This window comes from Fundulus heteroclitus, chromosome 15, assembly GCF_011125445.2.
Source record: "Fundulus heteroclitus isolate FHET01 chromosome 15, MU-UCD_Fhet_4.1, whole genome shotgun sequence".
In the NCBI taxonomy this organism is placed as follows: domain Eukaryota; kingdom Metazoa; phylum Chordata; class Actinopteri; order Cyprinodontiformes; family Fundulidae; genus Fundulus; species Fundulus heteroclitus.
The window spans coordinates 17697984-17713473 of record NC_046375.1 but is presented as its reverse complement, the minus strand read 5'-3'; the positions used below and the strand labels follow the sequence as shown (position 1 = coordinate 17713473).

The 15490-nt window shown below is 39.6% G+C and overlaps 1 protein-coding gene across 2 annotated transcripts in view; it reads left to right on the top strand.

The window, feature by feature from the left end:
* The first annotated feature begins 7429 nt into the window (after positions 1 to 7429).
* itpkb (inositol-trisphosphate 3-kinase B) overlaps positions 7430 to 15490 on the top strand; it is a 41517-nt gene continuing 33456 nt past the window's right edge. Inside the window, exons 1-4 of one of the 2 annotated variants that reach the window (XM_012879062.3) lie at positions 7430 to 7924; positions 12709 to 12914; positions 13261 to 13408; positions 15041 to 15319. In XM_012879062.3, the coding sequence (XP_012734516.2) occupies positions 12868 to 12914; positions 13261 to 13408; positions 15041 to 15319 (474 nt within the window). In that variant the 5' untranslated portion in view covers positions 7430 to 7924; positions 12709 to 12867. Of the gene's footprint in view, positions 7925 to 12708; positions 12915 to 13257; positions 13409 to 15040; positions 15320 to 15490 lie in introns of both variants that reach the window. The other variant, XM_012879061.3, reaches the window with a different exon arrangement.

Sequence of the window (15490 nt, the reverse complement as noted above, 5' to 3'; positions counted from 1 at the left end):
AAGTTTACTTAATACAGTTAACTTCAAGTATAATACTTTTTGCTAAGGGTGTCTGTTAGGTATTGTTTCGCCAACTGCTTGAGAGCTCCACTCCAAACCACCCTGAAAAGCACAAATCCTTCCAGGTGAGATTTAAGGTCCAAATTCTGAGTTTACTGATACAGAGACACAGTAGTTCCATAAGCTTTGACTTTTAGTCAAGTCCTTGCCTGGTGGAACACTAACGTCTGTGTGAAATTAATGGTGCATCAGTGTGGCCAGAGAGTCCGCTGACCAAGAAAGAAGTCGGTATCGGCACCTTCAAGCTTGAATGGAACCTACAGACACCCAAACTGAGCAGTCAAAAGTTTTCTGGAGAAAAGTTTTAATGGTCAAAGACTGAGCTATCAGGCCACTGTTTCAATAGGAATGTTTAAACAGGCCAAGCACGGTGGTGGCGACATCATGCTGAGGATCCGTGTCACTACCAGAGCCACTGGTGCATTGCACAAAGTGAATTGAATATTGAAGAAGGGGGACTTCCTCAAAACTCTGCAACTTCCTTTTAAACCAACAGCGAGATGGTTAAAATTAGGACACAATTTGTTCCAGCAGGACAATGATCCCAAACACACACACACACACACACACACACACACACACACACACACACACACACACACACACACACACACACACACCAAAACCGGTTCTATGTAGCTTCTGAACAGCACTAGAGTGCTTAGGTTTCTGCAAATCCAGCATTTATTTATAGCAGTTTTAGACATTTCACCTCATCTTTGTTTCCATACTAAGATACATTCAATCTATTAAACATATTTATTTCCGAAATAAATAAATGGTCACGAGCAGAGGCGTACAGGATCTCTACACCTCATCTGCTTTCTACCTATATAAACATATAAACCTCAGCTTCAATTAGAAGAGATCACCTGGATGATTTGGTGATGAAAGAGATCTCTGATATGCCACTTGGTTGCACACGTTTTTTTTTTTTTTATGACAGTAGAAGCAGCAGGTTTATGTATTTTTTCACTCTCTGTTTCTAAATTTTTGGCTAATATTTTATTTTATGAATAAGGATTTAGTGTCTTGTGTTGCTGTTTGATGGTTTGGTATTTGCTGATAGATAAAACCTTGAAGGTACAGCAGAGCGTTGTGGTTTTGTTATCTTACAAAGACTGTACTGTCAGCCTGATTTTGACATGATTGCTGGTTGGTCTAATCATGCTATCTGAGAATCCCTGGTCGACGTGCCTTATTATTTGACTGTCTAATATCTTAATAATGCGATCCCTTTTTAAATTTGCTGTTGTATGATTGCAACATTGGTTTACCTACTTATCAGCTTTACTTACTCCAATGAGTTTATCTTATTAACACACATGCAATCAAGGCTACTATATTAACTTTGTGTTCCCTCTGTTTTTCTTTCCCATAGAAGTGCACCCAGCTCAGTGCTTCAGTGTTTGTTTGTGTCTCTTCTCTGTCTTCTCTACCCTCCGCCACCCTTCATGAAACTGAGCTATCTTCCTGTTAGAAGAGAATAATTTCTTTTTGCTGTCGCCCTGTGCTTATAAGGGATTCCATCAAAGTGAAAATTTATTGGAGGTTTTCTTAAACGTGCGTAGTAAAAGTTTTGAAGTAAAATTTTATTATTTTTCCCCCCCTACATGCCCTTACAATGTGTAAAATGAGTTATCCTCCATTTACCGCGGTTGGCTCCATAGTTTGGATTACTCAGTTTCTTAGAGAGCGATTCGGGCTGTGACTCTAAGCATGCATGTGGGTGTGACACGCTGCACGTGCTCGTTCACCTGGCTACTTTGTTGAGTCTCCGCCGTAATCGATGCATTAGGAAGAGAACAGAGGCTGACTTTCTTACATCAGAAAACACTACGCCTCTATACAAAAGACCTGTGCAGTCTCTTTGTCTTCTTGTCATGTTTTGTTAAGAAGCTGGACCCATATTAAGACAAAGGATTGGCACTCTCATATTGCTGGGGATTTATTGGCAAAACCAACGAAAAACAAGAAAGAGGCATACAAGGAAATGGGTAGAATTTCACCTGAACAGGAAAACAACAGTGACAGGAACACACGCATAACCGGCATGGTAGACAATGGGCAATGGACCACGGAAAGATCTGACAAGAAGGTGAAGAAACAAACAAAGGTTTATAACTACAGGGAGGGGATTGAGAATGGTCATCTGACATTATTTTAAACCCTATGGATTAAGAATAGGATGCCACTGTTTTGAGCACAGCCATCTACAGGATGCCACCTAATGCAATGGCATCTGCTTTTTAGTTGTACAGTCCCAAATTACTTCATGTTGAAAAATACCAATAAACCTGTCTTCAACCAAGAAATGCCAGTATAAATCAATTTCAATAGTGGAACATAGTAATTATTGCAGTTACATAAAAAGTTACTTTTAAGGCTAATTGGTCTCTCTAAATTACCCCTAGGAGTGAGTGGGTCTTTACATTGTTATATTTCCTGTGTGAAATCACAGAAATGAGATAGATCGACATGAGGGAGGCGATCAAGGAAAGCGGAACGGTTTACACACGCAGTGGCTTTCAAGAATCTGGCAGTTACACACTGGGAGAGCCTGGAATATATTGTGCTCATCCTAGGTGCAGCGACTCCCCTTAATTGTAGCCGCCGCAGGTGTAACTGCTCCAACCTTGAGTACCAGGTAGCGCCAGGAGCAGGAGCTGGGAATGATGTCACTGTTACTGCAGACAGGGTTTTCTCATGCAGGATCAGACAGAATCATTACAGTACATCCTCCTCCTCAAGGTCCGGCTCTTGACAAACCCTTTGGTTTGCATCTCCTTAGAGAAGATCAGAACGTTGTCAAGATAAACACACACACAGTGCCCCGCAATGTCTCAAAGGACCTCATTTACTAGAGCTTGGAAGACAGCAGGTGTATTAGTTAGCCCAAAGGGCATGACTAAATACTCATATTTGAAACTCAGTGTTGAAAGCAGTTTTCCATTCATCTCCCTCACAGAGTAACTGCTCAGGCCTTGATTATCAGGCAGTGTCAGGAGCAGGGAATGACGTTACAAAGACTGCAGACAGGGTTTTCTCATGCAGGATCAGATGGAATCATTACAGAACGCTACCCTAACATCTTCCTTATGTTACTATTGAGGTAAGTAACGTCAGCATTTTTTTTTCTGTCATTGTTGCACAAGCTGAAGTTAGCATATGATCTGTAGTTTCTGACAGCTGTTTCATGGTTTGTGTTTTCCACTTGAAACAGGTAAACTGATGTTAGAACAGCTGCATACCATATCAGGTTACCTGCAGAATAGTTTTTGGACAGCATTTTCTTATAATGCTACTGTAGATACTGTCGCTACAGTGCAATTATACAGGAGAATTGTATGATACATAATCAATTAAAACTTTGAACTCTCCTTTCCATTCAATAGTTTGTCTTTAATTTTATTACCACCTCTGGGAACTCCTTCAAGACAGTTGAAACACCATTTCAGGTGACTAACCTCATCAAGAGAAGGACAAGAGTGACCAAACCAGTAATCAAAACAAAAGGGGGTATTTAGAAAAAGCTAAACTATACTAAATGTTTTGAGTTATTTTACAATTTTGTATTTGATACATAATTCAAATACTTTTGAGTCATAGTTTTGATGTCGTCTCTATCTATCTGCATTGTAGTAAGTCATAAAAACAGAGAAAAGCCACTGGATGACAAAAGGTCCAAACGTCTGACTGGTAGTGTATTTTATTTCATAAATCCTTAATTTTAACTAGCTGATATACGTTGAACACATCAAGTAGTTTGCAGTAGCTACACGTTTTGTTTGTACTGCTGAGCAACAGTTACAGTAAATCATACTTAAATGTCCAGAAATATTTTTGCCATATTTGTCCACACAGAGGCTCTAAAAGTCTATTCATGTCGCCTGACCTTTTAATTCTTCTGAACTTCCATAGAACCAGAAAACAATGTGAATCATAACGTCCATGTTTTCATTTGAATACAGTTTTTCCACATACTTGACAATTAAGTCAAGTACTGCATTCAAGAATACTAATACTATCCATTATTGAAAGCTATATTGCAACATTACTTATGATAGGGAAAGTTGTTTAAGATTTTGTTTTTTTTATGGTAAATACAGTTTTCACAGGGAATGTTATGATCATTAGATGTTTTGATTTTGGTTTTCATTTGTGTTTGTGTTTTGATCACTTCTGAGTTCTTTATTATTTTTAAAAAAAAGTCTTGGTTTCATTATTGGTAGAAAGGTGTGTCATACCAGTTCATTCCTTTTGGTTTAGTTTTTTAGTTTCTTCTTGTGTTCTGTTATTTGAAATGCATTTCTTTTAGATCAGTGTTAGTCTGTTTCCTATTGGTTTGTTGTTGTTTCTTTGTGCCAAGTTCAGTTTCATATGTGTTAGTTATTCATCTTCCCTCAGTCTACCTATTTGCTTTCTTCCACAGCTATTCATGATGCCCTGATTAGATCACCAGCATTCAATGTCATTCTCCACTATTCCCTCAGCACATAAGGCTGCATTCCGTTTGCCTCAGGACTCGAAATTGGAAGTCAAAGTGACATCATCTTCAAGTTGATAGCCTTCCAGTTTCCCAGTTGTCTAACAGTAGGAAAATACATGGACGCTCGCACCAAAGTCATTGTTAAATGTACAAATAAAGCCAACCTAAGGATCAGAATGCTATTTAAAGTCACAATTTATTGCAAAATCTTTTTCTAAGCAGTTCTGAACTGTTCAACTGAACATGAAATGTAAAACATTGTGGTGTGTATTCTTCATCACTATGGCCACTGTTAACAATAATGTTAAAACAACAATGGCAATAACACTGTTCTATGTGGTACATGGTATTTTGTGCAAATAAACAGTGCTGAAACATCCCATCTTATAAACACCAGAGTGGTATGTTTACAACTGACTAAATGTTACATAAATAATAAAGAACTTCCCCCCATCCCCTCTCACTCTTTCCCCCCATCACTATAATCAACAGCTTTGTGTCTTTGTCTGTTGTGGAAACCTTCAGGCTTCTTGGATCCATTACATCCCAGGTCCTAAAGGACCCATCATCAAGAAGCCCCAGCAGAGGATGTACTTCCTGCCCTTGGAGCTTTTGATCCACTGCTACAGCCATGATCCAGTCTGTCCGCTGCTCATCCATCACTGTCTGGTTTAGGTCTTCCACCAAAAAGGACAGGGTCAGACTGCAACGGACAGTCAGGACTGCAGAAAAGATTGTCGGGGTTAAATTGCCTTTCATCAGGATCTATATATTTTCCAAATGGACATGTATGTTTGTATGTGTATGTGCACACGTAAATCACTTTCACATCTGACATGTACATAATAATAATAATAATAATAATAATAATAATAATAATAATAATAATAATAATAATAATAATAATAATAAAAATAATAATAATAATTGAAATAATATTTACTTCTGCATCCTTTGCACTCTGCTCAGTGCATTATTGCATTATTGTCTCAATCTACTTGTTTATAGTGTGTTAATATGTGTTCGCAACACCACAGACAGAGTTCGATTGTTTATAACTGCATTGTGTTGTTGTATTACTGTATAAGTAAGTACATTGTAAGCATTGAACAATCCAGTCAAATTTCTCGTATATGTATAATTAACAAATAAAGCTGGTTCTGATTCTGATACCCCATTCTTGTTGATGATAACGTAGAACAGGGGTGTCAAACTCATTTCTGTATGGGGCCACTTTGGCGTCACAAAGTCATGAAAAGGGCCGGTTGCACGTGTATAGACGATACTTTTAATTTCATAATTTCATTCCAGTTCAGATAGAAGTATAAAAAATGCACAGTAACATAAAAGTAGCAACCTTAGGCCCAGTTTATACAGTTTATCTGTAAAAAATGTTGATATTGAGGTGAGTTACACTTACAGGAGGCACAGATTTAGCCACTTTATACACTTTAAAAGGATATATTCCTCTACTTTATGACATGATATGCTTTTTTTTTGGCTCTTGAGGGCCGAATAACTTACCTTGATGGGCCGGATTTGGCCCGCGGGCCTTGAGTTTGACACCTGTGACGTAGAACATCTGTTTTAGACCCACAAAAAAGAAAATCTTTGTCTAATAAAAACAATCCACGTGATGTGTGTGTGTGTGTGTGTGTGTGTGTGTGTGTGTGTGTGTGTGTATATATATATATATATATATATATATATATATATATATATACATATATATATATATATATCCATCCATCCATCCATTTTCCAAACCGCTTTATCCCTCATGGGGTCGCGGGGGTTGCTGGTGCCTATCTCCAGCGATCGTGTGTATATATATATATATATATATATATATATATATATATATATGCATTTTCAGTCAAAGATTTTCTATTTTGTGAGTCTAAAAGATTTTAATAAATTCAGGCAAACACTTTTCTTAAAAAAATTTCAACATCAAACTTGAAAGTAATATTATAAATTAATATAATTAATGTATATGCAGTATGTTAGAACTGTTCTTTCAAGGACAATATCTACTGTTTACTGCATGTTCATTTGACATCCAAATGAGCTCAGCAGGTAGAAAACAACATTAAAATAACAAAGCTTTTTGTTTCTCTGGTGCATTTTTGGTTAAAACAATTGGTTAAAACAAGTATGGTCTTTATTCATGAAGTACTCACAGTAGGCATAGTAGCCAGACATTTCACTCAAGTAAGAGTAGCAACACCTGAGTAATAATATGACTTCAGTAAAATTAAAACAGTACAGTGCAGTAAAACCACTCCTAAAAGTATGTTTTGTTAAAAAAAATTACTCAAGCAAATTCCAAAAAAAGTAAAAAAACAAAACAACTGGACTTGTTTTCCGTAGTTTGAAGACGTTTCAAACTACGGAACGTCGGTTCAATCTGCTGGCTTAATGACTTTAACGACTGCCCATTACTAAGGGGGTGGACCTGTTTCTGTTGAATTTGTACATTATTTCCACATTACTCCAGACTTTTTGAATTGAGAAATCTTAAAACTACGGAAAGCAAGTCCAGTTGTTTTGTTTTTTACTTTTTTTGGAATGACCATGACCTGGATGAACGAGAATCTTCACCAGCATACTCACGCAAATGTAATTTGTAGTAACGTAAGTAATTGTAACTAGTTACTACCCACGTCTGGAGCGCACCTCCGCTGTGGCAGTGGGCAAAATTTCACCGTGGGGGGGTCCTCCAACTTTTCATACATCAATTTACGCACGCGCCCGATACGTGCGTGCGACGGGTTTCCCCGGTGTTGCACGTGCGCGATGCTTTTTCAGTTTTATTATCCTTCCACTGAACCGGGTCCACGCGAGGGAGTGACACGCGAGAGAGAGAGAGAGAGAGAGAGAGAGGGAAGGAGAGAGAGAGAGAGCTTCCGCCTTTAGACTACAGACACAAAAAGCTTTACTACACTCGGAGAGGAGTCGAGCGGAGGATGTCAACAGACATCTCTGCCCAAACAGCCGCTGTCCATCCACAGGACAGAGCGGGGTAGCTGCACACCCGGACGCCTTCAGGGTTGAGGCTTGTGGAGGAACAAGCAGATGCTCTTCGGGCTATTTTTTTTTTCTAAGTGGAGGTCGATGTGTGCGTGTGTTTGTGAGAAGAGGCGGAGAAGCCAAAAAACAAAAAAAGAAACAACAACAACAGAAAACCGGCGAGCGCGTCCTGACAAAGTTGCTTCGTGACAAGTAAAAACAAAGATGGTGCACGGCGGCTGGTTTCTTTGTACGTTTCGCGCATAGGGACTGGTCGGTTTTGGGGGGGGGGGAAACAAACAAAACAGAAGGTGTCCCGGAGGAGGAGACGACCCGGAGGAGACGGGACGGGACGGGGCGGAGGTAAGAGCTCACCCCGGGCCGCTGTGCGCCGTGCCAGCAGCCGTCATTATAAACTGATTGTTGCAGAAGGATGCAGTTCATTACACGTAGCCGGCGCTGGCTGCTCTGAGCAGAAGACCCCTTCAGGAACACGGGCGGAGACATTATTTAAGATGGTGGGAAAGTCAAAGAATGCGAGGAATTTTGAACGATCCTTGTGTAAATGCAGTCGAGCTGTCTCTCGCACGTTTCTTTTAGGGCGCACACGCTTTTTTTTTTTTTTTTTTGGATTGCATTGCATTGCAGAGTAGCAGCACTGTTTGATCATCTGTACCTATTATTTTACAGATATTCATATCTAAGGGTGTTCACTAATCCAAAAAGCACCTTAAAGCCTCCTTAAATGCGACATGAGATAATTATACAACTTGAATTGAACTGGACAAACTCTTTATTGTGTGTAATATAAATATTCTACATTTCTTCTTAGATTTCAGGCTTGACTATGAAACTTTATTAACGTTGTAACCAGGTTAATATTATTCCAAATTTAGCTAATTTCTTTCTCTCCTATTAAACCTGTAACAAAATAGTGCAAATCTTGCCAAATATTATATATAAAATTCGAATACATTTCCACTTTAGAAGAAAATAAACTTGAATAGCTGCTCGTTAAGGTTTTCCTGTCTAATTGTTTTGCGTATGAACTCAAGGCCCACATAAGTCCTTTTCTCCTGAGCTGTAGATGTCAGGGTGAGCTTTGATTATCCCATGTGTTAGGAGGAGGGGGATCCGGATGAAAATCCTCCGCTGCTGCAATGTGGAGCATTTATAGGTTACTTACTGTTAGGTAAGGTAATTGAGCGGAATAAATTAAATATTTGTTCGAGTGACACTGATTATGCACCAACGAATCGACAGGTTTTGCACTGACCGGCAATTGGAAGTTCAAATATAAAAAAGAAAATGAAAATCAGGACTATTTCTATGTGCGCACATAAACCAGCAACGTGACCTTCGATTAATGTTTTTATTTTATTATTATTTTAATACAAATCAGACTCGATGCACGCCTAAATGTGGATGATGACGTTATCCACTCATTGTCTGTTGGTTTCTGACTACTAATTCCAAATAAAACCTGCAACATATGTATATATATATATATATATATATATATATATATATATATATATATAGATATATATATATATATATATATATATATATATATATATATATATATATATATATATATATATATTATTTTTATTTTATTTTTTTTGTTATGGTCCTTTACAGTTAAAGATCGGCATTGCCAGATCGCACCTCAGAGCTAACCTGACATCAGCATCATCCAGAAGTAACCTGTTTGGAGCATCGTTACTACTAAACACGAGCCAAAGTCAGCCACAAATAGAACGCATGAAATGAAGTTAGTGTTAAAAGTGCTATACAGCAGATAATTGCATGCTGTCTCAACGCTACTGTCATTTTAAGACCTCTCCGCCCACGGGTTGTTGTTGTTGTTGTGTTTTTTTAATCCATAACTTGCCCACTTGCGTAGGCAAGCGAAACGGCTCGGAGGCTAACCCTGTCCCACTCAGCGTGACGAACTAGGCCACGCTGTAACCCTCTGAAGGGGTCTGAGGGCGCCGAAGTCAGCGCAGAGGCATCGGCGCAGGTCTGCCAGGGGGCCCTAAAGCCTGACTCACCTGTGCGATTTGGAAAAGCGTGGCGAGGAGATTTGTTTTTCCTCTCTGTTTAATCGCCTTGTTGACGTTGGACCCTCGCCAGGCGGATAAAAAGAAAACGCTCAGCTCGCAACACGATTTGCATCTTTTTGTGCCGTCATAATGAAGGTGTCACTGAAGGTTCTCCCTTTTAAAGCCTCTGTGCCTTCGTAATAATAATAATGCTCGCGTTAGTGGCTTGGTGGACTTATTTGTGCGCCCTGATTTCTCCTAAAAGCACCTCCTGGTGTGGGATTAACTCCTGGGTCTAACGGTCAGGTTTCTTTTCTACCTGCTCCCCCCCTTTTTTTATTATTGTGAGAAGTTTGTCCAGGAAAACGCCAAAAAAGAAGAAGAAGAAGAGGAGTGAGCTCTCCTCTGTAGTGCCAGGTTCCCAGTGCTGCTTCATTACTCTCCCTCTGTTTGACAGAAAGTAAATCTGCTGCTTCTGCATGAAGGCTTCAGAACAGACAACAGCACCAAAATAGCTCGTACACACCTCTCTTTCCATCCTGCTCGCTCACCCAGCCTTCTGTTTTTGGCTGTTTTCACCAAAACATGGCAGCCGGTCACAGAAACGGAGCCAGTATATATCAGGTTGTGCACAATATACGTATATATATATATATATATATATATAAAAAAAGCAGCTCTGATGGTTATTAAACCACACAGAGAGTCGGGGAGGCCTTTCAGATCAGCCGTTCTGCTTCTTTCTAACTGCGTCACTCCCTGTGAAGGAAATCCCACGTTTACCCCGATGTCCGTGACCCGAGGTCTTCGCTTATCGGCGATATGTTTCGATCCTTTTCCGCTCTGGTTCAGAGGGGCCCCTGGGACCAGAGTGGAAAGGATTTGAAGAGCCGTAGATCTGCAGAGATAAGGGCCTCGGTTATGCCACGCTGGGTGTTCTGATGAACGAGGCAGAGCAGAGAAACACACAGCGTCGTCCTTTAACTCTGACAAAATGTGCATTTTAGATCAGAAAGATCCCATAGATTCTGTAGATAAAGCCTGATTTCTCGCAGTCTGCCATGAACGCTTATCTGCCCGAGCTGTGACGCTACAGGTGTTTTTAGCGCTTCGCTGCAACGTCCCTCGAGCTGAGGCACGATATCTGCAACACGGAGCCGCTTAAATGAGGCGACGCGTGCTGCGGGTTTTCTGCAGCTGACCATCTGCGCATGGAACGCCAGCCTTGAGCTCCCGCCGCCCAGTCAGGCTTATTTGCATGGCTTGTTTCACAGCAGGGCCCGATGAAACGAGCTATTATACAGTGTTTAAACTGACCACTACAGGACAAAAACTGTTGTCATGAAATGTGTGCCGGAGTTAATCGCTAACCGGTGTTAGCTCATGAAGGAAAAATGTGCAAAAGGCTTTTTTTTTTTTTTTTTTTTTTTTGGGTTAAGGAATTTTCTGCAAAAATTTGCACTATTATGATTTAAAGTTATCGTTTTAGTCTGATCCAATATAAGCGGATGTTGAGAAAATGCATTCAAAGTGAGCAAACAGGTAAACCTCTTTCACACTTTTTTTTTCTCTATAAAGTGTAAATGGGAGAGAGAAAAAAACGTGACCAAACCGCAGCGTCGTTACCAGAACAAGTGTTGCTTTTGTCCAGGTCACTGCATCATAAGGAGATCCTCTGTTTTCAGTTATTTTTAGTTTTTTTTTTCCCTCCACCTCTGCCTGTTTTTACTCTTCCTGTCATGTTGTTCCTCTGTCTCCATCATTCAGTCCTTTTATTGCCTCTGCGTCCCCTCTCAGCTTTTCCTACTGTGCGATTTGAAAGCAGCTAAGACGCTATAAAGGGGCAGGGTTTTACTCGTATTTGTTTGTTTATCTATACTAAACAAAGATGAGAAAAGTGATACATTTTTTTTACATTTAAAACATAAAAACAACCATAGCTCCTACCTCTGCTAAACTTATACAATATTTTGATGATTACCATTAGATGATGCTTAGAGGTGCACCAATCTATGTAAGGTTTATTTGACACCTGACCCGTAAGACAGAAAGGAGAAAAAATGTGCTGCGCCTTCCTTGACAGATGTAGATCTAGTTATGAATCCTAGAGAAAATGAAAGTAGACCCGTCTAAATGTCAATATACAGTATATTTGCTTTTTATTAAATAAACAAAAGAACAGCAAAGCATAAGTTGCTTGTTGATAAAGTTATGGAAAGAAAATGGCGAGAGATATTACTGTGGATACATTATTATATATATATATATATATATATATATATATATATATATATATATATATATATATATATATATATATATATATATATATATATATATATGTGTGTGTGTGTGTGTGTGTGTGTGTGTGTGTGTGTGTGTGTGTATTTTTTTTTTGGGTGGGGGGGTTCATTTCTCAGGTTTTGATCAGCTGGTCATTGATCAATTATATAGATTAACGCAGCAATAATAATAATAATTAATTTAATCTTGTGCTGTTTTGCTCTTTATAGAGTAAGAGCATGCCAGCTGGTTATGTAGTGGGGCTGCTTACTGAACATGCTACTCATTTTTTTGCCAAAGGGACTTTAAAATTACCGTTATCCTAACAAGAGTGATGGGGGGGGACTTTTATGATCTTCAAACAATTAAATATTTTCAAAACACGTTTTTCAGTCTTGTAAGTGGTAACAAGCATTATCTCCTTCTTTTTGCCAGCCCTCGAGCAGTTCAGAGCAACAGGTGGGGGAGGGGCAACTCCAAACAGCAAGAACAAACTCCCTCACTTTATACAGTAGGGACATAATTGTGGAAACCTGTAGTGCTTTTGCAACTTTATAAAAACTTTATAAAAGGTCCTGATAGCTAGCATTTATCACATGTGACGGAAGCAAAATAAGGTTTTGTACTGGGAGCGGCTGTTTGTTTCACATATTTTTCCTCGTTCGTCCCTCGTTCGTCAATTTATTAATTTCCAGCTTAATTAACACAATCTGATTTCGATGTTATTAACGAGACGTCGGGTCCCGTCGGGAATATTTCTCAGCGTTAAACGGCGTAGAGTGAGCTCACCTGGCTTTTTCTGCTCGTCTTTTCCAGTGGTGGGAAACCTGCTGCCCTGCTGCAGATCTTCTGTTGCCGCTTGCCCCTCGGATGCAGGGGAAACGCTGAGAGTTGTTCGGCAGGCGTCCCTGCAGCTTCCAGGGGACATTGTCAGATGTGTACCCGGCACACAAAGCCCCTGGCCTGGCCGTGGGGATGGCAGCCTCTGCCTTGAACCTGAACGCCCTTGTAGTCATGAACAGGTACAAGGACTGTGAGAAAAATGTGTAACAAAAACTATTTTTTATTTTTATTTTTTAGCTGTGGTGAATAAAGAACTGTTAGACCACAGTGGCAAGATTAAGCTTAATTGCTGAAAGTTTTTACTTCTGGCTTCAGCTTTTATTTGGAGCTTTAAGCATGCGGCACCATGAACTGCAGATCAATCGTTCCGATCAGACCACAATTGTTCTCCTCTGACGTTCTAGTTATCTACCTTTTTAAAGGGTTAAAATTTGGTCGCCTTACCATAAAACACAACATTTAACAATATCCACGCACAGCATGTTGTAAAAACAAGTCGTCGTGTTTCTCTCCTCTCTCCAGCAGTAATCAGTTTCACTCCCAGCCTGGGTCCTCGAACGCCTCGTCCAGAACAAACACCAGCCCAGTCGGTCGTCCCGTGCTGCCGGTTCCAGATCGGAGCACCTACTGCCCGTTACTGGGTGGAAGCCTCTACAGCCCAACCAGCCCAAAGGTAGCAGAAAACAACCTGCAAGCATTTCTCCACGGTTCACATTATACAACACGGATTACATTTAGAAACGTATGCTGCAGACAGATATAGTCGCGTTAAAGAAGAATGGACCTCCTATTCGTTCTTTGGTTTTCGTATTTTCTACGTATCTGTTTTATTTTTGGAGGATGTTGTAGTTTTTAGAGGACTTTTTCATTTTTGTTGTTATAAATGCTCAATTTGGGTAGTCTAGCGTGTGGTTTTAACTTGAGGTTAGATTCAAAGCACGGTATTTTCTTTGCACAATTCCTTTATCGTTGTATTACCTTTTGTCGGTTAAAGTGTTGATAATTGCTTCTATTCAGTCTCTTATTAAGAAAACTGGTAGAGGGAAACTCAATAGGTTTTTTACTTGTGTTTTGCTTTTTGTTTGCGATAGAATTGTTTTCCTGATGCAAATTGCCTCTATAATAACGTAGAAAAAATATTTTTCTTATAAGTTTTTCTTAGGTTCACAAGATGAGATTTTAGAGATGTTTTGGGGCAAAAAAATTTTTTTTGTTTTGTGTTTGTAAGACCAGAGTCAAAGTTTTACAAAGTCAAAAGTTTTACAAAGCAATTCATTACCGAATTAGGCTCGTCAGCTCGGTATCAGTACTAACAAAAATACTTCATGTCGTTTTGGATAGAGCAGAAATGCATTTCAAGGCATAAGAATAACAGAAGAAAAGGGATCAATAACAGTATAGCAGTTTATTTATTTCCTAATTATTGCAAAGTATTAATATTAGGTTACATCATCATCAATTTTGTAAAAAGAAGCACAGTTGAAGTGTTGCCTTGGCGTTTAGCACAACAGTAGCACTTGTGGTAGTATCCTTTTTTGGAAATATAGTCCTTGGATTCAGAGTCAGGCTCACTTAACCTTGAGAAGAAATGTTATCAGGGCTGCACGATATATCACAAATTTATCATAATCTTAATATCATGGATCACAATGTGCATATGCCAAAGAATTGTCTGGAGAGCAATAAGTGTTAGTTAATTATTTATGCACCCTGCATTCAGGCTCTCAATGCCCCTATAATGTGTAGTAAAATGTGTTGTTTAATGCAACATAGAAGGCTTGGGAAGATAAAGAGCTTGTAAAGCTGATAAGAAACTTTGGTTTCATTGGTAAAACGTCGCTTAAAACCTTGCTTTCTGTGATGGAAACGATAAATGGTTTTGTTTTTAAGTAGCTGAGTAGACTACTTATTATCTGGGGTCTGTCTGTTTGCTATCATCCTAAAGTAGAAATACATTAACACTTAAATTTTTTACCTGTATTTATCGCCACCTTTCATCATTTACTAATTTATTGCATATCGTAGCATTTTCTAATATTGTGCACTCCTAAATGTGATGTTTCAATATCACGAGATCTTCATTTTTAGCTTTGTTTCTGAAATATGACTCGCTTTCTAAAGCACATTGTCCCCGTTTCTTTGACCCATAGTAGTTAAAACACACTGTATTTGCTTTTCTAGGGAAGAGCGTAGTACCACTGAACGCTAAACAACGACAAACATTCATAAATTTGTTGCAAATCCTTCAAAATAACCAGAGATTACTGCGGTAGTGACTTCTTCTGTCCTGTTGTGCGCCCTTCAGACGAGCCCCCGGTCTCTGAGCCAGGCCTTTGTCTTTCCTCCTCATCCGAATTCGCTCTCCCCCTGCGACTCAACTCGCCCTCGCTCCCCCTCGCCGCGCAGCCCGGAGCGCCTGGGAGTCAATGTGGGCCAGCGCATCCGACGCCTGAGCGGTGAAGACAGAGGGGACGGGGACGTGGAGGAGGAGACAGGCGGAGGGCCGAGAGGAGGCGAGGCGCGGGATGAGAGGAAACGACAGGAACATCTGCTACGGATCCACAGAGAGCTGCAAAACGTTGAGGTGATTTCATGTACTTTTCCTCAGAAATGTCTCCTTATATATTCATTCTTCCTTCTCCTAATCTAATAGTGCCAACATTAGAACATTTTGAATAATTGATGGAAACTCTGAGGAATTTACTTCTATATATTGATTTGATCAAATTACAAAGCTGTTAAGAGCTCTCTGCCT